Source organism: Girardinichthys multiradiatus, chromosome 6 (assembly GCF_021462225.1).
Source record: "Girardinichthys multiradiatus isolate DD_20200921_A chromosome 6, DD_fGirMul_XY1, whole genome shotgun sequence".
Lineage (NCBI taxonomy): Eukaryota > Metazoa > Chordata > Actinopteri > Cyprinodontiformes > Goodeidae > Girardinichthys > Girardinichthys multiradiatus.
The window spans coordinates 24,125,455-24,137,768 of NC_061799.1; the positions used below are offsets into that span (position 1 = coordinate 24,125,455).

Here is a 12,314-nt window from a genome sequence, read left to right on the forward strand (position 1 = left end):
TCAAGAGCTCAAGATTTCTGTAACATAGGACATATAACATAAATTATATTTAGAGTGGCGTCAGTACTGAGTACAGAATTTGTGAGTTACCTCCACTTTGACAGTCACCGGGAACTGGTACACATCACTGCTTCTGAAGAAGACTGCGAATTTGGGACTGTATCGAATGCAGATGAGGGCAGGAGCAGAACTCCTAGAAGGAGCCAGAGGAGGGGAAGGGGTTTGTATTAGTGATACTTGTCATGTCTGCTGTAAATCACGCAGCTTTTTTTTTTTTTTTGGTTCCCAGGTTGTTGTTGTTTTGTCTCAGAATGCTGTGTGGCAGGGATGAATGGTGGTGATGTTACATTATCATGTGGCTGTCGCTTTCGCTCCTGCTGAATGCTCTGTGACAGGCCCACACAGAGTAACATGCACACACTCTGAGATTTGTGTCAGGAGCAGGCCTGATTTATTAACTGCTGAAACCCTAGATGACGTGTGCCCACACAATCAATAGGGAGCGCAGCTACTGCCTGGTTCTCTCTGGGGTCATGTGACGTGGATAAGACAGGAAACACAAACACACACATATCTGCACCACAGGCCTGCAGAGTGTATTGCATTACTTTATTGATGGGAAATGGATCCAGTCCAGTGTTTTGCTGCCAGTTAGAGGCAGAGGGGATAAACTTTCATCAAGGCTGTCAGGGACATCACTCCTGCCTTGTTTGATTTTAAATCCCCCTAATTGTGACAGAATACTTCGACATCATTAAATAAGCATGTTTTCATTTCAAAGCGCTTGCGTGGGAAGGTCTACCAATCTGTGTGAACAGTTACTTGCAAAAATAAAAAAATAAAAAAAATCCTTTTTCAACATCCTTTTTTCATTTACATTTTGTTACATCAAAACTGTTAACTTCATTGTATTTTATGGGGACTTTTTTATGATAGAAGAGAACAAAGAAGTGTGTAATTGTTAGGTGGAAGGAAAATGAGCCATTGTTTTCAGAATGTTTATCAAATCAAAACCTAAAAAGTGTGGTGTGCATTTGTAGTCCACCCTCTGAGTCAAACCTTTGTAATCCCACCTTTCTCTGCTATTACAGTATCAAGTCCTTTTCAGATTCGGTATGTTTCTACGTGCTTTGCATATCTAGTGACTGAAATTGTTTGCAGTTCTTTACAAATTGCTCAACCTCAGTCAGGTTGGATGGAGAGCATCTGTGAGCATCAGTTTTCAAGTCTTGTCACAGGTTTTTTATTCAATTGAGGTCAGTACTTTGACTGGGCCATTGTTAAACATGAACATGCTTTGACTTCAAGCATTCCATTTGTAGGTGCGATTGTAATTTGAGAGTTTTTGTTGTAAGCTAACTTGACATCACTGTCACAAGTCTTTTGCAGCCTTTTCCAGGTATTCTTTCAGGTTTTCCCTAGATTTATCTCCATCTCCCTCTAACCTCTGACCCGCTTCCCCACACCATGATGCTCCCGTCACCACGTTTCACCCTGTGGATTGTGTGTTTAGGGTGATGTGAAGTTTTAGTTTTCCAATGCACATGGTGTTTTACATGTAGGCCACAGCCCCTTCTTCCACGTCTTTGCTGTGTTCCCTACATGGCTTGTGGCAAACTTCAAATGGTACATAATCTGGCTTTCTTTCAGCAATGGCTTTCTTCTAGTCGCTGTGGCTTTCTTGAGTCCACATGCTAAGCACACGACTAAAGTGAACAGTCTCCTGCCTTAGCTGTGGATCTCTGCAGCTCCTTTGCATTTGTACCATTACAATGTCTCCACAAAGTTATCCCTGATTTGTCTGTCTTGTCCCTTGTGTTTTTCTCCTATGTTCTCTGACAAACCTCTTGAGGCCTTCACAGAACAGCTGGAATTGACATGTGTTTACTACTAAGGTGATTTTTTAGGGGTAGCAAAGTAAAAGAAGCTGAATACAAATGCACACCACACATGCCAGATTGTATTGGAAAATGCATTGAAGTTTGTGGTTGTAACATGACAAAACCTATAAATACTCTTTCAAGGCACAGTAGATGTCATTTGTTCAGAAGCGTATTTTTGAGTTATGTGGTTTTTATTCATCTGAATGTGTCCAGCATGCCTCGACTCCCCTCTTCTACGAGTGGGTGCCTTGATTGGCGTGTTTATTTACAGTCTTAACACTCCGACTGGGCTGCGCCTGTTGTTTGCAAACAGGAGGCAGTGGACACAAGCCAGTTCCTAAGAAAATAAAACAGGAGCGGGAATTAATTTTATCAGTAAACAAAAGCCTTATTCTTAGAGTCCCATTTATTATTCAGGAAGCCGCTCGGTAGCATTTTATGTTTCTTTTTTTTAATGCTTCTGTCTTTTTTGGGTTTGGTGGCCCACTTCTGTAGAAAGGAATTTAACAAGAGCGTGCACCAATAAAAGGAGAGAAAAAGAGAGGAAAGGGGGGTAGTTGATGAAGAGGGGAATTGTGTCCTCTCATTGTTCAATTAAGCCTGTCAGTAATGATCAAGTTGAGATGATGCCATCTTCCTTTTATAGATGCTAATCAGGGACTGATGAAGTAAGAGAACCCCCCTTCCTCCTCTTCGTCGCGACATCAGACTGTACAATGTGTATCAAAGGTTTTTGGTGTTATTGTGCTGCACGTGATTTATTGTAATAGAGGCCACTTCCCACTGTCAGGTGATTACGTTAATGTATAGTCCGTGGTTACAAAGTTCACAGCAAAGCACTCTGACTGGCTTTGAGGTCTAATCGATTTCATTGCTATTACTGAACAGGAATAAATAAAGCTGATGGCTGTGGTTAGGATAATTATGCTGCAGCACAGTGGATTGTTTGATTTTCCTTATTAATTGTATTTATTTAATCCATTTCATGCTTTTAGTTGTGCACTCAGGGAGTTGGACTGAATGAATAAATCACTGTTAGGCTCATTAGATTCCCCCTCTGGTTGGGATGCTGCAACTGTTTTGTCAGAATCAAATTGGCGAGTGTTATAATTTCCCGCCGGTGTGATTCACATGAAAAATTTCCAGATATTCATCTACCAGCGTGCACGCACACACACACATACACACACCCGGCCCCACACACGTGTCTGCTCCTGATCTGAACTCCTGACCTTTTCCAGCCGTCTGATGGCCATTGACATTTGCCTCTTGAGCGGAGCTTGCTCACGTTTCGGAGCTGATGGGAATGGATGATGTTGTTGCTGGAGGAGAAAAAGGGAGGGAAAGGAGAAAAGGAGGGGTGGGGGTGTGGGTGTGGGTCTGACGAGATGAAAGGAGGTGGGAGCTCCCCGTGCCGGGCCTGGAATACATCTGGACCCCCTGCTCGGCAAAAAGGTCACAGGGCGACCGAGCTTTACATCCTCCTTACAAGGGAGCCCTTGCTGCGACCTGAGCCTGTTCAGCTGCAATATGGCTCTACTGCTCTGTCACACATTCTGCCGTTCACCCTCACTGTCTACACACATCATACAGACGACATGCAAAATATACTGTAGCACTGGGATGGATCCATTGTTAAAAAGTGTGCGTCTTTGTCCTTGACGACAGTGAAAGAATGGAGGGCTGCACCTGGTCCGCTGTTTTCTGCACCTCAGAGGTAAGCAGGATGCTCAGCTTCTTTACTAAGGGAGCCTTCTGGTGGCTGAAACAGGCAGGACAGCAACAGTTCACACAGAGGTTCTGGAAAACATGCCTGTTTAAATCGTGGCAATAGTGTTTGTGCCTTGTTATTTTTTTTAAGATGTTTAAGATGTTGAATCGATGCGTTTGATTTTGGTCTGTTTTTATCTTTTGTGCAAAATCATTTGTGAATCAATTGCTACACCAGGCTTCCTTTTTGTTTTAAATTTTTAAGTCTTTTAATGTTGTAATAGGTAAAGTCAGTTTTTTTTTATTATTGAAAATAAATTGAGATTTTCTTTCCATCATGTGTATGCAAATTGACTAGGAGTATCAAAAATTGGCTGTGACATTGTCTTTGATAAACCTTCGTATTTGGGAAAATTGTTGAATATGTGATATAGTTTAAAAGGTGCTAAACAATAAAACCTGACATTTTGTGGGAATTTCTACATGAAACAAATAGAACAGAAATCAATAGCATAAAAATTGGCAGCAAGCAGGAAATTGCTGTAAAACAGGGGTTTACTAATAGTTTAAAACAAAGTGATCACTGAATAAGAAATAGCTAAGTTTACTAGCGACTTACACTGTTGTTACCATGACTTGGTAGCAGATCAGAGTAGAGTGTTCACTGATTGTAAAAACAACATATTTTTGCATTGCGTTCACTCAATCCCTGGTCAGGGCTAGTACCAATTAAGTTCAACATCCAATTTCTTGATGCATTTTTTATTTTAAGGCAACATTTAGAACAGCTCTTTCTTCCTGGTTATAATTAGTACGATATGGAGAAAACTATTCAGAAAACTAAAAGTACATATTAGGGCTGCACTATATTAATAAAACCTGACTTTACAATAAAAGTCTTAAAAATTGAAATGACTATACAGTTTGCAGTTAGTTTCGAGCTACTTTTTGAGCTACTCAGATCTATATCAGATGTGGCCATAAAGGGCAATGCCAGTCGATCCAAGTGGAAAGATATATATTTGGCAAGCAGAGTTTTATTTCTTGGCAAAAATAGATATTTTATCTGATTATTGCACCAAAGTGGTCCTTAAAATTGTACACATATTTATGTTGCATCAGAATTGAGGTTTTATATGTTGTGAGACTACATCGAGATAACTGGATGATAAGATTGCTTTAATGGCTCCTGAAAATGATTATGTTTAAACTGTTAACAACTTTGCTCTTGCTTAGTAACTGTTCTTTATATTTTCAGTTTTTATATTTATTTCATGTTTTACAGTTATTCAATTAGGCTCTTCTTAAAGGTGTTAAAGCTATGTGCTTTTAATGAACTACAATGCATCATGCTTGCTTTATTAATGTTTTTCTGCTAAAACCCATCAGCTAAAGACTAAATGTAGACTGTACCTGCAGAGAGAAGAAATAAATGAGCTCTTGTAAAGGGTTTTGTTCATTTTAAATGAATTTATAGATTGAATCGATGAAAATGTATTCTTTCTACAGTCTTGCCAGACTCTGAAGCTGCAGATTTTTATAGCACAGGCTTGAACTTTAATAATGACAGCCATATTTCAGCAAGTTCAGCTGGCAGGTTGAAGAGGAAAGAGCACTTTTTTTTACTGTGTTTTAAACTCTTGTAATTTCAGTTGAAGATCTGTGTTTTGACATATTTGTCATGTCTGTCATCTGCAGTGCTCAGTATTCGCGGCGCCCAGGAGGAGGAGCCTCCAGATCCTCAGCTGATGCGACTGGACAATATGCTTCTGGCAGAGGGCGTGGCCGGACCAGAGAAAGGTGGCGGGTCTGCAGCCGCAGCTGCCGCTGCGGCGGCCACTGGCGGCATCGGCGCAGACAACTCGGCAGAACACTCCGACTACCGGGCCAAGCTGTCTCAGATCCGACAAATCTACCACACAGAGCTGGAGAAGTACGAACAGGTGGGAAACAATGACTTCAGTCTTTACTACCTGATGATCTTAAGTAACACAAGCGTTCTCTCATCCTGAAAAGTTGTTTAGACTCACTTCATTTTTATTTATACTGCTGTTTTATTTCAACATACAGTGCTACATATATACTGGAGAAGAATAACATTAACACCTCAGATATCATTTCTCTTCACCTAAGGTAATAACCAAGCATGTAAGCTTCAGTTCATAAGATTGTCTGCCATGTTTATGATGTTTTATTCCATTTATAGAAAAATAGTCTCAAAACCTTTCTAAGAAGCTGTTCATTTAAACCTTCATTTCTTGGCCTGTGAAGCAGATAAAAATATAAAGCAATTATTATTTGTGAGGAAAACATTGCCTCTGACGGTTCTTCGTACACGTTTTTCAAATGATCTTTTTTGGAATGCCTTAAAACCAATGATAATATGAGAGGCTCTAGTGTTGCATCATATTTGAAAGTAAGGATGGAAGGAAGAATTATCTGCAATAGATAAGCTCAGTGATTATATGTTGCACTAATGAGAGGGGAGAATGTATCCAGTCTCCCTTTTAGCAAGTGAAAAAACTTTTTTGTGGGGGAAAGGGTGCGCTTTTACGTAAAACATTTTCTTCTTTGTTTCCTGGCATTAAATGTTAACACATTGGAGGCCTTATCTTGGAGGCCTTGAAATGGAAGAAAACCTGATAGAAATGTTAAGTTATTCTCATGCAGGTTAATGTTATGACTGACCCACTATGCTCCTTATTGTTTTTGCTATGTGAATGTGAACTCCTGTAGTTGGTCAACTTGTTGTCACGATGTGGTTTGCGGGCGGACCAAAGTGCAGACAAGAGCTCGGCAGGATCATCTTTGTAATTCAAAGATTTATTTACAAGGTCAAAAACGTAGCAAAATCACTGCAGGTTTCCCAAGGCAAGGCGTGGCAATAAACAAAGCATAATCATGGATGAGAACGAGGTGTGACGAACACAAAGAACCAGCAACAAACAATGACACAAAACCAACTAATATACTGAGGGATAACAAAGGGCAGGTAATCAGAGAAAACAGGGAACAGGTGTGACAAGGAGGCAGGGAAGCAGAAGGAACAGGTGAAAAGAAATACAAAGGCTGAGGATGGGCAAAGTAACTAATAAACAAAAAACAGAAACACAGACCAAGCAAACCTATAGACAAAGATAAATAATCAAATGGGGAATAAGAAAACTAGAATAATCATAACTAAAGTAAACACAGAAACTAGAGGGAATATAGGAACAACAATGACAACCTGAGAACCAACAAAGAACCCATAAAGAAAACCTGAATACAAAAGTAAACAAACCTAACCACACTGACTGAAATAACTGGAAAGGAAACAGAAAATAAACTAGTAAACAAGAAGAGTGCAAAGGAACAAATAAAACACAATTAACCACAAAGATACTAAAGAAAAATAAAACTAGAGAATCCAGGGAAGACCAAGAACTATAATAATTACAATAATAATAATAATAATAAACCATACAAAGTCATAAGAAAACAACCATAAAAGAACTTAAGTTGTAAACACTAGGAGGCAGAAGAGGGAGAAAAGAAAAACATAATACAAAAACCAAAATAGAAAAATCTAAGCAAAAGGTAAACAAACACAAAGCCACAAACAGAGTCCAAAAATGTCACTCCGTGACACTTGTGTGTTTAGATGGGCAAAAAATCAAGTCAAGTTAAGTTTTAAGAATTAAAAACATACTAAATCCTGCACCTTGTGTAAAGAGCCTTAAAATGCATTAACTTTATGTTATGTTGTAGTAGAAAACATCACTCGAATGACTGTTGAAAAATGTAACCTGTGTTTGGATTACATTTATTTAGTGCAAAAAAATCCCATTTTTAAGAAATAGTTATTTTTAATAATATCAAAGCTGCCATTTTTATAGGCAGCCCTAATAATTGCTATAAATAAGTATAACTTAAGACTTTAATAATATATGCTTCACTCTTTTCCTATGGAACAAAATATGATGTTATACAGAAGCCCATTTATTATAGCCACGGTCAAAAGAGGAAAGATTAGAGAGCATACCAACCAAATAGAGCAGTTGTGTGTTAATCTTTGTAGATCAGGAAATGGCTACAAGAAAGTAGCTGCTTGTGTTAACTTGTTCACATCTGCAGGTAGGGCATTAAAGAAAATGTTTAATAGCCAGAATGGTTTCAGTCAAGCCTGGATGAGGGTCCAAGGTTTTTGCAAGACCTTAAAAAAATCAGGTTTTTAAAAGTGTGTCCATATTTTGCATTCTAGGTCTTAAATTGCATTCATGGCTTCTTTTATTAACTTTTTTTGTATGATTTCTAACTATGACTGATAAATGTTGTTTTTTTTTTTTTTTTTGGTTGTATAAACAAGTATAAACAACGTGAGGAAGGGAAGACAAAGCCCTGACAATAGTACTTCATCATCAGCTGAAAAATTCCATTTTAAGTTGTAGCTAACATTTTTATTCTATTGAAATGTATTTGCATGCAGATTATTTCTATTTTTGCTTTTTTGCCACACTTCAAATATCAAACTAATTTTAATCTCAGACGAAGATAACCTGAGAAACTACAACATGCAGTTTCCAAATGATGATTTCAAACTAATTTGATCCAGGTCATGTCTAAAACTAATTGAATTAACTGTGATTCTGTTTGACATTTAGGCCTGAATAGTGCCAGATCAGCCAAAAAAAACAAAAAAAACTTCAGTAATATCTGTCTGACAACACTAAGTAGGCTAAAATATTTAAAAAAGGTATACATCATGTACTGGTCTAAAGAAATTAAAAAACAAGTGAGAAAGAAAGTCATTAAGATCTATCAGACTGAAAGGGTTACAAAGACATTTCTAAAGGTTTTGGGACCCCCTTGAACCACAGCGAGAAAGATTATCCAGAAATAAAGAAAACATGAAGCAGCAGGGAACCTTCTCAGAAATTTCCTTCCAACATTACTGAAAGACTGCATCAATAACTCATCCAGGAGGTCACAAAAAAACCCAGAACAACCAGCAGGACAAGAGACTGAAGGACGCCAGCAAGTCCGAGTGGCTTAAAAATACAAAATAAAGGTTTCTGAGTGCCCTGGTCATTGCTGCAGTTTGATTGAGACACTGTGATGTGATCTTAAAAGTCAGCTTATGAAAACATTTGTAAGGAGGCAAATAACTTTTCACAGCACTGCCTGTCCTAAATTTAAATCATAACTGTAGTCTTTGAATGTTCTTTAAAAATTTAATTTATTTTGCTGAAAAACTGCAAAACCCCTGTTGTTTTCTGTAAATGCACAGTGAATGTGATGGTAAAGGAGGTGAAAAACCTGCAGCAAATTTAACTACTGTAATAAAACATTTACATTGTTTTAAGGCTATTTGCATATCTTTGCCTGGGGGAACACTACTGTTGTAGTGTCCAAAGCCTGTCTCTTCTCTTTATGTACTGTAAGCTGGGACAAAGTTCCCATTTTTAAATCTAAATAGAAGTTAGTTCATGTAAACAAAGGATGCACTGTGGAGCTTATTTTCTCTGTATAACAGTGTGACGCTTTTGAAATGAGAACTCACAGGACAACTCATGAAAAACCAAGATTTTAGCGACGCTATCTTTAGCAGGCAAGCAGCCATTATATCAGTCACACACCAGCTCTCCTCCAAAGACTGTAATGTCTTGTCATTCCCTCGGAAGTCAAAGCGTTTCTGGGTTTGTCATCTCCTCCGAAGGCTAGTCATCGCTAACTGTCACAGTCAATATACACCTGAGCATTTTTGTGTCACCGCGCTATGTACACCCTGCGTTCGTATGAGTGAGTAGTGTCTTGCCGCTTGTGTGTGCAAGCAGAACGGCTGCTCGCCGGATCACTTTGACTGACGTAACCCTGGTGTTGACAAGCAACAGACACCTTGACTCTGAATGCAGTCATATCCAGTGACTGATTCAGACACAGACAGAGGTAGACGGAAAGATGGAGTGAGAAGAGAGGGAGACAGTTAAAACCTCTTGAACGTGAACGGGACTGAAAGCCTGCTGTCATTTTACATTTCTCCTCACTTGTCACATTTTCTCTTCCATTGAAGAGAAGTCTTTTTAATATTCAGAGCGCCGTGAGTATCAATGCCTCCGCTGTATGACTTCGCTGCCACATTTGTTTGCCTTGAAACATGGCGCTCTGTCTGCCGCTTTAATTTAGACTATTCTTATTACCTATAACACCACTGCTGTTTCACTGTCAGCGCTGCCCGCGTGAATTCAGGGCCGGTCGGGCGACCGCGCAGCCTCTCCAGAATCCAATTTCACCCTTTGTTCTGTCTGAAGCTGTCGAGCCTCTGTAATAGTTATTTTTCTTATGAATCCTGTCTGTCTGTTCATTCAGGCGTGCAATGAGTTCACCACCCATGTGATGAACCTGCTGAGGGAGCAGTCTCGAACACGACCCATCTCGCCCAAAGAGATTGAGCGCATGGTCAGCATCATCCACCGCAAATTCAGCTCCATCCAGATGCAGCTGAAGCAGAGCACTTGCGAGGCCGTCATGATCCTGCGCTCACGCTTTCTCGATGCCAGGTCTGTGTGCATCGCCATGATTTAGTACAGCAAGACCTGTTCCTATACTCTAATGGAATATTTTATTGTAGTTTCAACAGTCATGTGGATTTATTTCTGTCTTTACACTAAAGTATGTATTTATTTCCACTCTTTTTCTTTATTTATTTTACCAATTCAATTCAACCAAATGACCACCAATGTCATCGTAAAGCACTTTACAAGGAACACCAGTATATATCCAGTTGTATCATTCTATTTCAAACCAGTACTATCCAGTCATCTTGTGACATTCAGAATATATTACATAAAATCCAGTATAATTGCAGCAGTAGCTCTGGCGATGGCATCTTTCAGGAAAGACACACAGCAAAACACAGACGCACCAAGCCAGGAGTACTTTCTATAGGAAAGAAAAACAAAGACAGCACACATAACCAGCAAAGAAACACTACTAAGCTGAGAAGCAGTGAGCCAGGAGAAGTTTATATGGGAAAAAAAGAGGGTACACATAGGAATATTTTCGTCAGTTTTTTTGTCATTGGCTCTAAATTTCTTTTCTTTTTATGTGTATTTATTTCCAGACGAAAGAGAAGGAACTTCAACAAACAGGCAACAGAGATCCTGAACGAGTACTTTTACTCCCACCTCAGTAACCCCTATCCAAGCGAGGAGGCCAAAGAAGAGCTGGCCAAGAAGTGTGGCATCACTGTGTCACAGGTAACCAGAAAGATCTCATCTAAGGTTCCTAAAGTTTCATGAAGGATCACTTGGATATAAAGCAATTTTCTTCCATGCTGGAATCACTACGATGCAGTGGGGCTACTGTCATTGCTAAATTTACCAGTATGGGGAATATTTCATTATATATAATGAAATATATACAATATTTTTGTACACAATTTCAATTTAGAAAGTTGGTCTAATTGTGGGGAAAAAAGCAATTCAGATATAAAAAATTATATGTATAGCAGCGGAGTTGATGACAAAAATATTTTATTCAGCTGAGGAGAGGTTTATCAGCATCATCTGAGTTTACATGTGAAAAAAACATTCCTTTTGCATTAAAAGGGATTTAATCATGTTCGTTTTCAGATACAGCCAACTGGAAATATGCACAGTGCATTTTAAACACATAATGACTTACTTTTTGTTAATCAGATGCAATCCTTTTTAACCAGTTGGAAAATTTTGCACATTCTACCATATTATTCTGTATTAGGTGATACAATTTTCCCAAATTCATTTTTTTACAAAAATGGCCATGCAATTTGTTGTTAGTTTCTGGAGATAGTGATTGTTTCAATATTTAACATGTGACATCTACTCTTAATTTAGCATTTTTTTTGACATGGAGTTCATGAATAATTTTATTGGAATTGTTCAAATTTTATATTTTTATGCACCTTTTTATTTGGGGTAATTGTTTCATTTTTTATAGCTATAATCATTTAGGATTTTTGTGTCATTTGTTGTATGAACTTATTGTGTAATTATGTTTTAACATTATTTTTACTAAATTATTGAAATTCTTTTCCTTGTTGCCTTTTTCTCATTAGTTTTAAAATGTTATTTTAATGTAATTCTTCTTTTTTTCTTCTATTATTATTACTGTGGTGTTGTTTTAATCACTTACTTTTACCTCCTTGTTTTCTCCATAGTGTTTCCTCCTTTGAGATGTTTTAAACATATGTTTCTCCCGATTTAATTCTGTAAAGATTGAAAAATAAGGACTTAATATTTGTTATTTCTAACCCAGTCACCAATCAAACAGCAATGTCAAGAAAACTGATGTTTCTTTTTTCATTGACCCTCTCTGCTGTTTTAACAGGTATCAAACTGGTTTGGGAATAAGAGAATCCGATACAAGAAAAACATCGGCAAGTTCCAAGAAGAGGCCAACATGTACGCAGCCAGGACCGCTGTCAATGCCACCAGTGTGTCGGCTCACGGCAGTCAGGCCAACTCCCCGTCAACCCCCAACTCAGCAGGTGAGCTTAAGTGTCACATTTTAGAAGTTCCACTGATTTGAAAGTTTGCTATTTTTATTTATGCAAGAGAAGATGGCTGCACTCTGAAACCACATCTCAAGAACTGAGTCTCTGGTTGTGTTTAATTTAGACCGACACATTGGCTCTCTTCTCCTTAACTAACCCAGAGATTTGCCTTGGCTTTCTCGCCTGTCACTGCAACACTTCTCATT

At 38.5% G+C, this 12,314-nt stretch overlaps 1 protein-coding gene across 4 annotated transcripts in view; it reads left to right on the top strand.

Annotated features, from left to right (window-relative positions):
• The window catches only part of pbx1a (pre-B-cell leukemia homeobox 1a), an 80,817-nt gene that overhangs the window by 55,704 nt on the left and 12,799 nt on the right, over nt 1-12,314 (top strand). For all 4 annotated transcript variants that reach the window (XR_007038701.1, XM_047368298.1, XM_047368299.1 and 1 more), the window contains exons 3-6: nt 5,292-5,536; nt 9,942-10,132; nt 10,696-10,831; nt 11,943-12,102. Coding sequence is in view for 3 of the 4 variants with exons in the window: in XM_047368298.1 (XP_047224254.1) it covers nt 5,292-5,536; nt 9,942-10,132; nt 10,696-10,831; nt 11,943-12,102 (732 nt within the window). In the remaining variant the exon portion in view is untranslated. The remainder of the gene's footprint in view (nt 1-5,291; nt 5,537-9,941; nt 10,133-10,695; nt 10,832-11,942; nt 12,103-12,314) is intronic.